This window comes from Manacus candei, unplaced genomic scaffold (genome assembly GCF_025592945.1).
Source record: "Manacus candei isolate 608988 ecotype Guabito, Panama unplaced genomic scaffold, ASM2559294v1 h1tg000025l, whole genome shotgun sequence".
Taxonomy (NCBI): domain Eukaryota; kingdom Metazoa; phylum Chordata; class Aves; order Passeriformes; family Pipridae; genus Manacus; species Manacus candei.
The window spans coordinates 9,733,510-9,749,723 of NW_026138073.1; the positions used below are offsets into that span (position 1 = coordinate 9,733,510).

Sequence of the window (16,214 nt, forward strand, 5' to 3'; positions counted from 1 at the left end):
AGTCTAAGGAACAGAAGAAAAGTTGGCACAGTTAACATGGCAAAATTCTATGCTAGGAATGCCCGTTCATCGAGTGGGAGAAGAGCTGCGGAAGCAAAAGGACAACACAAACAGATCAAATAGACAGAAACCATCCATGAGCAGGTTTAGGCCACAGAACAGGAGCCGCTGGATAAGCCTCAGAGATGCAATATGAAAGTAATGTAGGTAAAGTATCTTGGATTAAAAGCAAGACTTACTTACAAAGGAGTTGATAAGAATATCTGAACCCCGGAATAACGAGAACTAGACTGTGGCTTTAACTACACTGATTTTCACAACTCTGCTTAAATTCAGGCCTACATTTGCACAGCTAAACAAGGAAGCCAATCCTGCCCACTCTGCCTGCAGTGGTAGTCCATGAGGCCCTTTCCCTCTGTTTCTGACCACCCTGGTTGTTTTCTTCCGGGCTACAGTAGTGTGAAAGCCAGATATTATAATATTGTAAATAATATTGAAAATGTAGGAGTTTGAGATTGAATGAGTGTGTTAGCTGTCATGTTATGTCCATGGAGATTGCTTCAGACCTATTAGCCAGCTGCATACTTGCTTGGAAAATCCGTTCAGCCCTTTAGGTGAATTGTGTGGAACGTTTCCCAACTGGCACCTGCCTTTTACATCAGATGAACAAGCTCTTTGAAGAGATCAGTTCATCAGAGCTCACACTGACAGGCTGGGTAAAATCCAATGAGAAGAAGATAAACTGAGAACTTTCCAGGTCCTTTAGAGTGGCCAATCAGCAATACTCAGCTAGCTATTGTTCACAGGCTGACTAAGTATTTTCTGAGGTTATGCCGCACTGCAGTTTTATTTCTAACTTTAAGGACTGTGGGTCTCTTCTTGCCTTTCCTTACATGTATTTCCTTCTCCCACTACATGGATTTTGAGAAGGTTTGCATTTTGTTTGCTTTAAATAATACAGCACTATTGAAGAGAGTTCTCTCTCCTGATTTATGACAAAGCTGCCAAACCAGTCACCCCTCGAGACTGCATTTCAAATAACACTCAGATTTGCATACAACCCTTCAAACAGGATCTCTTTTCCAACTATCAGAATTTGGCATTGGAATTTGGCAACAGCCCAAAATAGCACAGGATGTGTGTGACACACAAGCAGAAAGTAAACAGATATTATGAGGAATGAAATGAACACCTGCTGACAGTCCACATACGCTCATGGCTGTTAATCCTGGCAATCTAATGGACCTACAATGTACTTTCTTCCAACAATGTTATCAGAGCTATCATGCTCCATTTAAAGCATTTCACTAACCTTTTCCTGTTGGCAAAGCTGGTGCTTGGCTGGGATCTGGAGAAGGACACATGATTCCTGACTCTGTCAGAACTGCTGGGCTTTCATAATCTTCAAAGTAACACGAGTAAAATTCTTCCTCACGCAGAGAAGGTAAATCCGAGATGGCCAAGAATATCTGCCAATTCAATATTATCCAATAAATAATTTGCCCTCTAATAATTTGCCCTCATTTCATCTAATTTTCTGGTTCTGCTTTTTCAAAGGAAGAACCTCATAAAGTAGTTATCTACACATACACTCATTTTCCTATAATGTCTCCTAGGACTGACTGTTCCATTCATCATCTCTTGCCATTCCTAAACTGAACTTGGCATTCCTCCAGCAACTGACAACTTCCCCCTTTGCCCAAGCCTCTAGCAAAAGACAGGTTCTTGCCACTTCCTGACACAATGACAGACTTCAAATCACTCCAGCACCTTCTTAGCTTTTCTGCCAGCTCTCACATGCCAGACTGGAGATGTAATTTTGGGTAACTCCTTTCAGATCTTCCTGACAGCAAGTGTCAGGAACAAACATTGAAAGCAGAGACACTGGCACCCTATAGATACTAAAATGAGGAGGGATCGCACCCAAGCAGCCATCACATACTCCAAAATACCAGGTAACTCTTAGCAGGCAAGGACATTTAGTATTATGAGGAAAAAAAACCCAAACAATTAAATGAACAACTTGGCAGTACCAGGAGATAAGTCCCTCATGTAAGCAAAGAACATGCTTGAAGGTTCAGTGGTTCAGTACCCCACAGAAAGCAACAGAAGGACTTGTGACTTCTCAGTCTACAGGGGACTCTCTACAGTTTGAGCATCATCAGAGGATCATCACCACTCACATTTCTCTTTTCCTCCCTGCTGATATTGGCTGGAGTTAGTGACTGGACAGACAGACACTGCTGGGTAGAGTTAAAGCTCCAGAGCCACTGCTCACTCAACCTGGACCGCAAGCACTCGGAGCGACGGCTGCACCTGCGGGGAAACAGCAAGAAGCCCTGTGAGACATCTGTGCAGCAGGAGGGGTTTGGCTTCCAAGGGACACTGACTGCCTCAAGCCTTGCTAGAGTCTTGGGGAAGCTGCTACACAAGCCACAGAAGTCCCAGCTTCCCACCACTTTCAATAATAGGATGAACTGTTGCCAAAATATAGATGGGTAGGCACTTCTGGAGCTTCAAGGGTCATGAACTAGTTCCTCTGGTTTTCTACAGGGGAACAGAGCCAGCAAGCAGACACACACACACTGGAATAAACAATGTCTCATTAAGCAACATCAGCAGGGGAGCAAGAAGTGAAAGACTGATAAATAAGAGAGTGACACCAAAAGAAGAGACAAGATAGTTTCTTTACATTTGAAATGAGGCAGTTTGAGCTGCAGCCAGACTAAAGCCAGGCTGAATTCCACTGGACAGGAGAATCGTGAGTGGTGAGCAAAGACCCAAAAAGCAATGAAAAGATGCCCTTTTAGGGAGGCAGAAAGAGGAATGGTAAGTTAGAGTGAATATCCCACAAAGGAACTAAAAATAAACTAAATCCAGACAGATATAAGAAAAGAGGAAGCAGAGACAATCCCTAAGCACTGTCTCTCTAAAATCCTTGCAGGTGAACAGGGATCTATCTTACCGTCCCTGAAGGACACACCAGCCACAGTAGGGATCTTTCAGTGCCAGACAGGATTCACAGTCCAAGTACAGGGAACATTCCATTATGGGAACCTTTACCACCTGTCACAAAAAGAAATGAAAAGTGAAAACACATTACAGGCAACACAGTTTCCAGATCATTGGCTCCTTATACCTAACTAAAAAGTCCCATATTTGCATGCTCACCAAAGCAACTTCTCAATCTCCACTTTATCTTCCCATAAAAACAAGCAAAAAATAAAGGAACAAGTTTCCAGAGCCCATCTGAATGGCCATTTCACACCATGCTGTACAGAGGCACTGAGGCAAGTAAAGCATATTGCTATTCATAAGTTATCTGTGACACACTTTGCAAGGAGGTGACTTTATTTAGTCATAAAACTGTATTTTAACAAAGTAGATTAAAGAATAGCAGACTAAATATCATCCATTCTTTTACTTTTCTGGACTCTGTCATACGAGATCTCTCTTGACACGCAGGTGACTGAAGCTGGAGACAGCAGCTCTGGCTGAGGCCTCTGAATCCATCTGCACTATTGTCCAGCTCTACCTGGTAGAACTGACTGGAAGTAGACCATGAAACTTTGATCAATGTGGAACAAAAACCTTCTGCCATCTAGAGGTAAATTTTACTTGCAAAACTTCTCTGCTTTAACTTACCATCCTTGCTGATTTCAGCCTCTTACCCTCTTTAATCCACTACTACACTTCAGCTACTACTGTCAGCTACTTTGAAATACCAACTTCTAATCCCAGACCTATTACTTTTGCTAAGTACATGATGTAATTTGCATCTTTTAATTGACAGAACAATTACTGTTAAGGATATATTTCAGATTTCCCTAATCTTCTTCCACTCACAGATTTCAACTCCTCCTTTGAAGTGTTACAAATTTTACAAGTATCTCAAACTGCACTGGGGGAGTGAAGGGAAGCAGTAGCTTTCCAGCATGCTCTCATTTTTGTTTGTTCTTTCCTTCAGAGTAACTCAAGGGCTGTTTTTCCCCTTGCTAGGAGGATCCTTTTCTTTCCAACTCAAGTCGCTGATATGAGTGGTGTTGTACAAATCCTCTCAAATAAAGTATCCATAGCTGGATTTCCTACTCAGCAGACACCAATATCCCAAAAGCCCGAGGCATCGCAGTGCCTCTTTTCCTCCAACTGCCTCTGGGCGCAAACAGAATTACAGAAAGCAGGAGAAGAGGGAAAGGTGCCTCCCATGACTCCTTATACAGCTTGATTTCATCTGCAAGATTGTTATTACATTCCTGGTCAGAGCACACCTCTGCTATCTGCAGACATTTCCCACACATTCCTGCTTTTTGTAGGTTACATGCCTACAGAAGAACAGCTTAATCTCTTAACTGATTAAAAACAGAAGTGCTACACTTTTAATACACAAAACCTCCCTCTTCTCTTCTAATCTCCTGTGAAACCAAGATGGGTCACATGTGAACCCAGAGGTTCACATTATTCTGCTCAGATGGAGATGCAGACTGTTGTCCAAACAATTCCTGCTCAATACAGTGGAACCCAGGAATTTGTGGTCCCTTGTCTTCATGCCAGCAGAGCAGCCTTTTATAGCCTGCAGTTCACATTCCTCCATCATTGCTGATACAGTCTGACAGACTTAGGAAAATGCACATGCGAGCAGGAGACGGTTTAGGGTAACGAGGCTTCCTCCAGCTTTTGGAAAAGGCCAGTCCCCCTCCCTGTAAGTCAGACTGACAGGCAGCTGCTGCCCAGCACAGGCTTAGCCATACAAAGTTCCTCTGCCTCCCACGCTCCCATCAGTAGTTTGGACCTCGAATGCTTTCAACTCCTCAGTGGAAGGGATTGTATTGCTCTTACCATTGACTGGGTCATGACGAAGAGGTGCTCCTGCAACTGGTCAAACAGCAGGTCTCCACTCACCACGCTGTTCGACGGGACAGCTAACGAAGCGTATATATGTGCATCTCCCATGGCTCCGATGTACACCTGCAGGAGATCACAGCTGAGTGCAGGCAAAGCATCGTAACAGGAGCTGGGGACACCCATCCTACACCAGGAACAAGTTGGAACTCCTGCTGTGTGCAAGGATTTCAACCTTCCACCAAAACCTCCATGACTTTGGTCACATGAAGCACATGCCTCACAGTACCTGCAGAAACCACGCAGGATGCACCAGCCCTGATGCTGGCTCAGTGCAGATGTAACCAAAGGCAACATGACCACTGTTTGGGGGTGTTCACATTCTCCACAGTCAGTAGAGTGTGAGAAGAGACTGTCTGACAGTAACAGCCTTTAGTAGGAACCCGACTTCCCGAGGGACAAGAGAAATTGTATTTTCCCCCCTTCCACCTGAGCATCCCGGATCAGCTTTATCCTCTTTGCTTTCTGTTGTACCCAGATCATACCTTGTGTAGCCTCCCTCTGCTGTCTCCCAGAAAAGCAATGGTGTGGCCATCTTCCACATTCACTGCCACAGCTGTCAGACGGGCCTCAGTTTTCTCCAGGAGCGGAGCTGCTTCCAAGGGTACACGGCTGGCCATGGGGCTGGGAGTGTGGTCAGAGCCACAGGGGTAGGCATACAGGGTGTCCTTTTAGGGGAAGTGGAAAGGAGAGGGAAATTAGTACCAAAAAAATGGATACAAGGAACATTAGCACACTTAACACTTCCCACCATCCTCTTCTACCCAAATTCCTTAAACCGGTGCCTCAGCAGTGAATTCAGCTTTGAATCCCTCTAAGCCTTTTTTTTTACTGAGAGCAAAACCAGCCATATTTTAATAATTAGTTTAGGTATGTTAGCTGCTTGTACCTTCACAGAATCCTGAAGACATTTCGGCCAATCTATTCAGCATCAGTAATGGAATGCATTGAAACTCCTTTGCAAGTTCTCCAAAAAACATTACTGGCTATACACTGCCATGATACAGCCTTGAGGAAGATTTATTGTATTTTTCATAACAAAAGAAAAAGATGAGAATTTCTGCTTTCAGTGCAAAGACACCTAGTGACAAGTATCGTGTGAAACATTATACATGCTTTTGTTGTATCAGCTACAAATTAAATTCTGAGCCTGAAGCAGAATCCCAAAACATCAGGACATACTATAAACACAGGGTGGGATACAACCTGCTCCAAAGTGCTTACTAACTACACTTAGGAATCATAGAGCACATACAAGAGTCATCACTGCACACTGCTGCAATTCTTCTGAGTCCTGTGAGGGTTCTGAACATTAACTCCACAGCACAGAAACAGTCATCCTTCTGTGCTTGTTAGATCCCTCCCAGTCCCATCAAACCTTCACTTACTGCATTCTAAAGGAGAGACAATGAAAACTGCCAACTTATTTACTATTTACATGTGTAGAGAGAAGATATTCCATTATGATTCACCTGTTCCCTAAGTAACAAACTCAGTCTTGTCTAGGATAGTTCCTTTGTTGTTTTATATCTCTCTTGACACCTTGTTTCCTTCCATTATAATTTTACAGTATCCTTTTGGAGACAGAATGCAGGATTGTTTACCCAACAATTATTATGTAAAACATAATTTTGTAATCGATCAGTGGCTTGTCTTCAAACAATGTGGCTTGTGTAAACACACTATTTTCATCATGAAATCCCTTATGGATAACATTTTCACTCACCTCTCCAGCCCCTTACTAATTACTCATACAAAGCTGCGTGTGGAGCAGCAGCATTAACTGCGCAGTCTACATCTACTCCAGCTCCCTCTCTTGCCTCAGGCAACGTGGTTGAATTTAGACTCCTTGTGAGCCGGGTTACACATTCCTTCTGTCTGATGTCCGTGGCTTTGCATTTGGCAGTGCTCAGCTGCACGGTACCATCCGGCACCAGGCAGTGGAGCTGCCCCCGTCAGACATCAGCGATAATAGCACAACGTGGCATTCCTGAGGCATCTGCTTATCACCTCTCACCGATCTCACGGAAAATCTGTCCCTTTCTCTCCTCTCCTCTCCTCCCATTTCTCTGGGGTTTTTTGTTTGTTTTGGGTTTTTTTTCTGTTTGTGTTGTTGTGGTTGGGGTTTTTTGTTTGTTTGTTTGTTTTAAATACTTAGCTGCTTCCTGGAGAAACGAAAAGCGATCAGCAGCTTTTGACAAGGTCTATGGAAATCCCCCAGTAAAATATATTTAACCTGCTGAGCTCTGTTGCCTTCTCAAATGCATTGCTATGTTATCAGGGAAGCAAAGCTTGACACAGCAGTTCCATGTAACAAGCCATGCCAGTTTACATTAGCACTGTTTTCAGCCTGATGCTTTATTGTTTTCCTTTCAAACACTATTTCAGTGATTTTCTGCATGGTCGGTGTAAGGCTCCAACTTAAAACCTCAGAGGAGGTTATAACTTTTAATGATTTTTAGTTTTTATCATCCTCTAAACTATCATTCATTTTTAGTGACACATACATTTTTCTTATCAGCTCTGTCATTTGATTCCTAAGCTTCTTTCAATCTTCTTCTTGTAACTTAAGAGATTTCTATTTCTCCAGTTATCTAGTTCCTATGAGATTTATTAGGAAGAAGGCCACCACCACATTTCCATGCTCCAAAGCATTAGGTATTTATTTTCAGTGGGATTCTAGCTATCTTTTGCAAGCTTTGTATCAATTCAGACAAATTCTGGAGTGTAACGACATCACTACTGAGGCCAATTTTTCAAGCATTGCTTAAGGAAACTCACACATGCAAGTCAGAAATATTCTTACCCCAGTTGTGCTCAGCACTGCTGTTGCCTATTTGTGATGCCAGGGGCAAGTCACCTCACACACATTTATCCACCATAAACCAACGTGACCTGTGCAAGCTCTCCCTGCACTGACACAGCCCGGCCGTGGCCTCAGTGAGGGTAATCACAGCCAAGAGCTGGAACTTGTTCCATTCTGCAGGATTAAGACCATGATAACTGTATAAATTACTTATATAAATTTACATAGAAGCTGTTTGAATTGCTTTCAGTGAGTAACATCTTGGCAACGTTGCAGAAAATGCACTTCAGGGACCATCCAGTGTCCTACTGTGATGTAGCAGGTTTGGATGAAGCTGCTGCTGTGAATTCTGGTGTTTGCTTCCTACCTGCACAGGCAGGAAACAACAGGACAAATCTACATCTATGCATGAAGAGGAGTGAAAGCAAAAGGACAAGGTACATGCCTTGAAAACTACACCCACAGAAGACATGCAGCCCTCCCAAGCCTTGCAGAAACATGTTTCACACTTCCAATTATCAAGTCACTAAACAGCATCTATAGAGCCTCCTGCATCTCACGACTAACAGCAGATCTCCAGCAAACTGAACAAAAGAACTGCTTCTGAAATTCTTATAAAAACAAGCAATTTTTTTTTCCCAGTTGAAGAGATTTTATTGAACTGTAAAACTCAATCTTAGCCTCCCCTGATGGGCTAAAATCTGGAGGCAGAGTTAACTAGGGAAAAGGGCATACCTTGCGCACAGGCTGGTCTGGAGGCAGAAAAATGTGAAATTAATTAGCATTATCCTTACATCCAGCACAAGCTGCCACCATTGAAAACGAGTTAAAACTGTTCCTGCATAAAATGTTCATTGACAGGCACTTCCACTCAGCCCTGACTGGAGCAGGCTGGAGCTGGCACAGACACTTACACGTTGTTAGATACAATCCGAACGACAACCGCTACCGTGTGCTGAATGGTGAGGGATCGAGTTTGTTAGGACATTTGCATACCATTGGACACACTTGTTAATAAAACGCCGTGCTTTGGTCAGCCCACCATGTGCCAGACCATGCAGATGGAAGCCTGGGATCATGCACCAGGAATCACATAGCAGAGACTGGCCTTCTTTTCCCACCCTGTGCACCCACTTCTCCACTGGATCAAATAGTACAGGGGGACCCTACATAATTTTGAATGAAAAATTTTTCTAAAATGCTCACACTGGTTTGAAATTTAACTCCATCCAGCTGCCCTAAAAATCACCTGTGACAAGTCCTTCCATGTGGCCCTGCAAAGGACACATAGGGCATGGCTAAGAAATACAGTAGAAAGCAGGACATGAAGCCGGGTAATCACTTGCTTCCCAACTCTTACATACTCCTCCTGACCTTACATTCATCCTTCTCCAAGTCTGCTCTTTACCCTTCCCTTGTCCCACAAGTACTCTACAGTCAGCTTTAGCTTCTGAAGGGAAAACCATTATTGTAAGACTGGTTTTGAACCACACACCCAACCCCCGAGACTTCCAAGGCTCTGTGGTACCACTTTGCTCTTTGTAGCACAAGCCTGGGAGGATGCAATTATCTGCACAGCCTGTTCCATAGACGGGAGACACGAGATAACATGCTGCTCTGCTAAGGACCAGCAACGCCCTTGGTGCAAACAGCTGCTCACAGCCACAGAGTCTCATGCTAGGACACTGCATCCAGGAGAATGCTGCTGCCCTGTGTTTGTATCACTATCCCCAATATCACAGCACCAGACAGTGTGGCTCCCAGACTGTGAGGATTCAGGGTCACAGCCACTTTAGGTCACATTTTTATCCTGCAACATCCCATCATGCCTTTGTTGTTGAATTTAAAGAAGGATTACCACCTCTTACAGCTCTGGAGACAAAGAAGAGACAGCTCAGGAAAAGGTCCTCCTCGGACTAAAAATTCTGCAGGACTAAAGCAGTCTATAGAAAATTGGGATTTTCACAGAATCACAGAACTGTTAGGGTTGGAAGGGACCTCTGGAGATCATCTAGTCCAACACCCCTGCCAAGGCAGGGTCACCTAGAGCAGGTTACACAGGAACATGTCCAGGTGGGCTTTGAATGTCTCTGTGCTGGCTCTTGGTTTTGCTTATGTTCTGTTTTGTTCCTGGGTGCCCTTGCAGGCAGCTGTTCTGAGGTGCACCTCACTATAATCCAGCACAGCCCTTAAACCCCCTTCCCAACACAACAGGTACAAATACAAATACTTCTCTCCTTCCCTGCAGTGCAGACCAGGAGATGACACAGATAAAGCACAACCTGAACTGCAGCTTCAGTGTTCTTGCCTGGTGTTGCCATGAGACAGGTCTCAGGGCCAGGTCACACCAGATGCTCTTCCCACTGCCACACACAGTCCCTCTCCCTCTGCAAGGAATCCTGCCCATGTGGGGCAAAACAGACTGAGCCCTGAGGTTTTTAACCCAAACAGATTTTAACATCCATCTGCAAAAGCAGGATGACTTCAGGAACACAAAGCAACACAAAAACACTCTGCAGACTACTCAAAGGTGGAAAGCCACTTACCGCTGGGAGCTGGACACAGTTGGAGCTGACATCGTATTCAATATATGCCACTTCTGTCCCTTCTTCTGACTTCCCATCTCTCATGTAGCAAACATCCCTAGTCCAGTTGGTCAGGCGATCCACCTCCTCCATGGCGTAGACACAGAGTGCAGACTCCTCGCTCAGTTTCCCAGAAGATGCCTGCCAGGCAGAGAAGGCAGCAAACAGCACTTCTCCCTCGGTGTCCAGCTGCCCCTGGGCCAGGTCTTTCCCTGGCCGGGTGACGTAGGCTGCTTGCAGGAGGCTGTATGTATTGGCTTTGCTCTGGCAGAGCAGAGGTAGCTCCACATACGAGTAGTAGTGAGAGTCGTCCAGGCAGATGCGCGAGATGTAGGTCTTGTACTCGCGTGACTGAGATTTGAGGTCCCGCCGGTAGAATAGGAAATAGACACTCGAGCGGTAAGTGAAGGATTTAATGAAATGGTGGTTGTACTCGGAGAGCCGGCCCACAGCCAGTTTTGCTGTTTCTTCATAGGAGAAAATGGAGTGAGAGTCTGTTGCTTGAACATCCCCTCCGTGGGCCCTGAGATTTCGAGTAGTGATGGGAGGAATTCCTCCTCCCACTCCTCGGCTAGTGTACCCTCGTCCCACAAACAGCAAGGGGACCTCATCCTTTGAGTAGGCTATGAGTCCCACAGTGGTGATATTGGGATCATTGGCAGCAACATACTGAGTGTCACCAGGGCTCTCTGGTCGGAAGAGGACGTGGTCGATGGACGCGAGGCTCCTCTTCTCACAGATCCCCTGGTGCACGCTGCCACACACGATGAGCTCCTTCTGCTCTGCGTTCACCAGCAGCAGCTTGTTGTGATTGTCAGTGTGGTGTGCCTGGGGGCACTCCAGCTTTGAGACCGGGGGGAGGCAATCCTTACTGTCCAGAACCGGTCCAGTCTGGACCATGTTCTCCATCAGCAGGTCAGATGTCAGCTGAAAGAGAAAGTTGGTGGCCCCCAAATAAATGGTCCCAGATTCCAAGTCCATGGACAGGTGGAGGAATTTTGTAGTGTTGCGTGAGAATGTGACATACTGCAGTCCCCGTGGAATTGCTGCTCCCAAGAAACAGAGAACAGGAAGGAGAAACGTTCCCAGAGGCATGGTAAACACTCTGCAAGAGAGGAAAGGCTGTTATGACTCCTTGGAACCAGAAGTGAAGATTAACACTCAAAATCATTTAGCAGCACTCTCATTATGAGAGATGGGCAAAGAGAACACGAATAACTATAGAAGACAGAGCTAAACATGAAGAGCCAGCACAGGACATTTGCAGAAACACCAACAGCTTGCAGGAGCATCAGAAACTTAATTCACTCATCTCCCTACCAAGATGACAGGCACAGTATCCTCAGAAGAAGCTGCAATACTGCACGTAGGGAAACATTGAAGCTGATCTCTACTCTTGTAATATCAGAAAAAGCCATGTTTAACTCGACTCCTGCACAATATAACTAAGATGCTACACTGGAAGTTCTCCAGGACAGGACCACATTTCCATAGGAGTCAGCACACTGTATACAGTATTAATGAGCAACACCACAGTAAAACAAACTGCTGTCCAAGACAAACAAAACCTGCAGGACCATTGTTTAAATAAACTGTAGCTGACATCTAATTCAGAGCAAACTAATAAGCCCTTTGCTCTGTATTTGATCTAGATATCATAATTAAACCCTCTCTTTGTTATCACTTATGGCTATCAACAGCCTCTTGTGGGTCTAAGGCTTTTCCACTAGTGCTGCAGAGGAAACATTCCCATGCCACCTCTGCCAGTGAGCATGACCCACCCAAGCAGATCCTGGGTGCCAGGATGAGACCTCCAGAATGTCAGTCACAGCATTCCCAGCCTCTCTTCTGGGGCCACCAGTCTGCTCCCAGCCCTGCCAAGCCAGTCCCTGTGGGCCCCCATCTCCTTGGGAAGTTACACAGCATATCCAGGTGAGGGGAAGACTTGCTCACTTGTTTCTGCACTCTCTGGGGTAGAATTCTCTTGCTGGCACTCATCTCTGCACAGCACCCCTCCCAGTACTGTGAAAGGTGATTTAAACATGCCTCTTCTGTGGACAATGCTCCATTCCTTCCCTGTCCCATGCCTCAAAGTGCAAGCAAGTCCAGTAGGGAAGGTGTTGGACAGACCCTGGGAATCACTAGACCTATTCTGCTCCTTTCCAGAGGATATTTAGATCAACTTCTCTTGAAATCTACTGTGACCCACCCAAGCCGTGCCATGGATGGGAACAATTGCTCTGAACAGCATGGGGAACCCCACAGCATGGTGGAAATGTGGTAATAAGTACCTGCAACATTTAGATTAATGCTTTCCCCATGGAGAAAGGGCAGCAGCTGCAAGTACTCAATAATTTACTATGAGTACCACCTCATTTAAATTGAGAAGTAGGTGGTGATGCAGCTGTGAATTTATTTCCTTCCTTCCCTTCCTCCTCTCACAGACAGGGTATCAAAGCTGCAAAGAGCCACACAGATGCCAAGCTGGGTCAGAGGCTCCAAAGAGCTGATGAGTGCAGTATCTCCTCCAGAACTGGCCTGTAATCTGCTGTGCTCATTTTGGCAACTCAGTGATGTTAATTTTGTAGTTAAAGTTAAGAAAACTATCATCACTTCCCTCCTATGGGATCATCCCTCTTGGGTCTTTCTGGAAAGCTCAAAGTGCTATTAGCCCAGAAGTGCTTACAGCACAGAGGTGGAAAAGATCTGCAGCATTTCAAGAGAAAACTACTCCAGCATTTACTCCAGGACTTAATCAATTTATGTCACAAACTTCTCACCACACAAACTGTACACTCATTCTGTACAACATCCAGCACACAATGAGCAGAAAGCACAGTAGCAATGCTGAGAACAATAGCCATAACACTCCAGATCCATCTCCTATTTCCCTGCTATTGCAAAAAAAACCCAAAAACCACAGAAGTCTGCTTTCCGGCTCCTTTGTCAGTAAAACTGGCATCTTTGCTCCACCAAAAGACCAGCTGAGAGGATTAGTCTACTTGTGAAATCCAGCGGATGGAAGGTATTATAAATACAACACTTTATGAAATATAGGCTTTGTGAAGCTCTGGAAAAGCTCCACTTCACACGGTTCTTGTAGGTAAGTAGGTAGTGCTGTCAGGATACACCGGGGCGCAGGAATGCCGGCTCTGGGCTGGCAGCTTTCCCCGGCACACACAGCCGCTGATTCACACCGTACCAGCGCCGTGTTTAGGCTACGTGCACACTGGGGCTTTTGTTTGCCCTGATAATGGACACTTAGTGCTTTCTGCTTCAGAGCTATGAACACACTCTGCTTCACCCAGGCTGGCACACAGCCCTGAGCTAGCCTTGGAGTCTCTTTTCCATGGTAGTGAGAGAGCACATTGTAGCACCTGAGAGAAACCCTCATCAGGCAGGAGATGTTACCTGGGAAGCCTGATAAGGGGTAACACACAGACTGAAGGAGGGAGATCTAACTTGACTCCATCACCTCAGGTTTACATCAGCAGAACAGATCTTGCCGCAACCCTAACATGTGAGTTGTTTTTAATGCATTCTCACCATTACTGTTGGAGAGAACTTGATTTAAGGGACTCCTTAAGCACACAACTGTCTCTATACCTCATGCCTGTGTCACGGTGGCTTGTTCGGCAACTGTCTGGAGCCCCCTCAGTTTCAAAGCTTAAAAGGCCTGCAAACAAAACAATAGGTTGATGGCCATCCAACAGCAGGAGCTTGGCTATGTTGTGAACAGAGCCACACTGACATGGAGAAGACAATCTTTGATCTGGAAGCAGCTGAGGATCACAAGACGTCATTAAACGACACCACTCTGAGGGATCTGTAATCTTCTTTCAAGCTAATGCAACCTTCCTCTGCCAGCACTCACACAGTAAAATCAGCATGTGTCTCCAGGATTTATGAATCCTGAAATAGTGGCTTTCTGGCTAGAGGTTGTGCCTACAAGCTGCTCAACTGCTCTGTCCCCCACAGAGCACCACTGACAACTACCAGGGCACAACTAACACACACATGCTACCAGTATTTGAACTCAAAATCCAGCACATGAAGGTTATTTCCTCCAGTGACACAGATATTCTTACAAGCTCTTCAGTCTGTCTTCAAACCTATCCCTAATGTTTCACTGAAAGCACGTCACCTATTGGAGCACCTGTACAGGAAAGAGATTGGAAAAGCAACTAGCCCTTCATTCCAGCAGACCATAATCAAAAGCAGATCTTGCTGTGCTCAAAGGTCTGACCTGTATCTACTCTTCTTTCAGTCACCAATATCCACCTAGAAGTCACTTTGTTAAGAGCTAGCCCTCAAAGGTATTTCAGGTAGGAAACTGCCACTAGTCCTCATGACTCTGGGAGAACAGAGAAAACAAAACAAAACAAAAGGGTAGTACAGCATGTTCTGCAAGCTAGTTCTAATCACCCTGCACAATGGATAAACACTGAATATAGTGCCCTTTGTTGCTCTTTGCTAAAGAGCCATTAGCAAATGAACTTGTATTTATTGCCAGGTGAGCAAACACACATTAGAAATGAGCAGGAGTGTGTAGCTATCAGCAGCCAGAAGGATTTGCACCCTACATGAAAACTGAGAGAAGAAAAGCCAGCAGTGTCTTTTGATTCCATTTGCCAAGTTGTTTCTCAAGCACGGGCATCACTGCCTTTTTTTATGCTTGCCTTTCAGTTAAGCCCATCACAACCTCTCTGGGAGGACAGGAAGGAGGAGGATAACCTACATTTAAATCTGATGGTTTCATGACAAGCTACACTACTGAGCTCTTTATGGATTTACTGAACCGTTCTGCTTCCTGTGCTCATTGCTAGTGTATAACACAGCTGTTGCAGACAGATTGCACTAAAAGTGTGTAGCCTTTAATTAATTCTGAATGCAATTGCCAAGGCTTAAAGATTCTTTTTAAATATTCCATTTTTTTTGATGAATTCCCGTTAAATAGGAAAATGCTCCAGACAATACTCTGAGCATTGCCTCGAACTCCCTGTAAAATATTAATATCCAAATGATACTTCTGAGTTTCATTTAGTTAATCTGGATGACAACAGAAGGGCTAGAGGATTAGTCAGTTCTGCCACAGAATATTTATATCACATCCACAAAACAACAACCAGTAATGTCGAAGCAATGGCACTACTTTGTTACCTGGAATTTGAAGTGGGACCATGTTTTCTGTAGCACTATTTTTACCTCTCTCTCTCAGAGACTTAACACATTTATTAAGGAAACAAACCCAGAACTGATTTGGACATATTTTAACAGCATATCGACACATAAAGATTATTTCAATCCTCACAGATTATTTCCCTAATACCACATTCTATCCCCCAAACACTGAGAGGTCAGTTAATGTTCCAAGTTCTAGGCTAGATTTCATACTCTACACCAAACCCAGCGGAATTATCCTCCAAAAAAAAGTAGGTCCCTGAAATTTCCACCTGCAACTTCCACTGTATCAGTTGCAGAGCCAACCCGCAGTGAGAGCACTAAAAGATTTAACAATTAAAAGCACCATTCTTCCAGCTGCACGACGACCCTTGTGCTCCAGCACATTCAAACAGCCCAGCAGCAGGAAGACGACCACTGCTGTGTTTTCTGCACAAAAGCCCTGAATTACAGCTCCCTTCTAAGCTTCATATGCTCAACAGAGACTTGCTGTTTTCTGCTGTGAAAGATGGCATTCCCCTTAAATAAATAAATCTTTTTTTGAGTCTTATTTACTACTACCAGGCCAGTTCCCTGCTCTGTTGTTTAAGAACACTTGCAGTGAGCAGCTCTGGCAGAGATGAACACAGACCTCTGTTTTCCAAGTAAAATTGACCCCAAGGAGAATCCCAAGTCCAAGCCATCCTGTCAGAGCACAACTGGCACAGACAAGAGAGCTCTGTTACACCAGATGTGAGTAGCAC

General features: G+C 44.8%; 1 protein-coding gene across 7 annotated transcripts in view; it reads right to left on the reverse strand.

The window, feature by feature from the left end:
- PLXNB1 (plexin B1) overlaps positions 1-16,214 on the reverse strand; it is a 78,959-nt gene that overhangs the window by 28,977 nt on the left and 33,768 nt on the right. For all 7 annotated transcript variants that reach the window (XM_051788488.1, XM_051788492.1, XM_051788494.1 and 4 more), the window contains 6 exons: positions 10,252-11,395; positions 5,385-5,567; positions 4,837-4,965; positions 2,966-3,066; positions 2,184-2,316; positions 1,313-1,469 (listed from right to left, as the gene is read on the reverse strand). In XM_051788488.1, the coding sequence (XP_051644448.1) occupies positions 1,313-1,469; positions 2,184-2,316; positions 2,966-3,066; positions 4,837-4,965; positions 5,385-5,567; positions 10,252-11,395 (1,847 nt within the window). The remainder of the gene's footprint in view (positions 1-1,312; positions 1,470-2,183; positions 2,317-2,965; positions 3,067-4,836; positions 4,966-5,384; positions 5,568-10,251; positions 11,396-16,214) is intronic.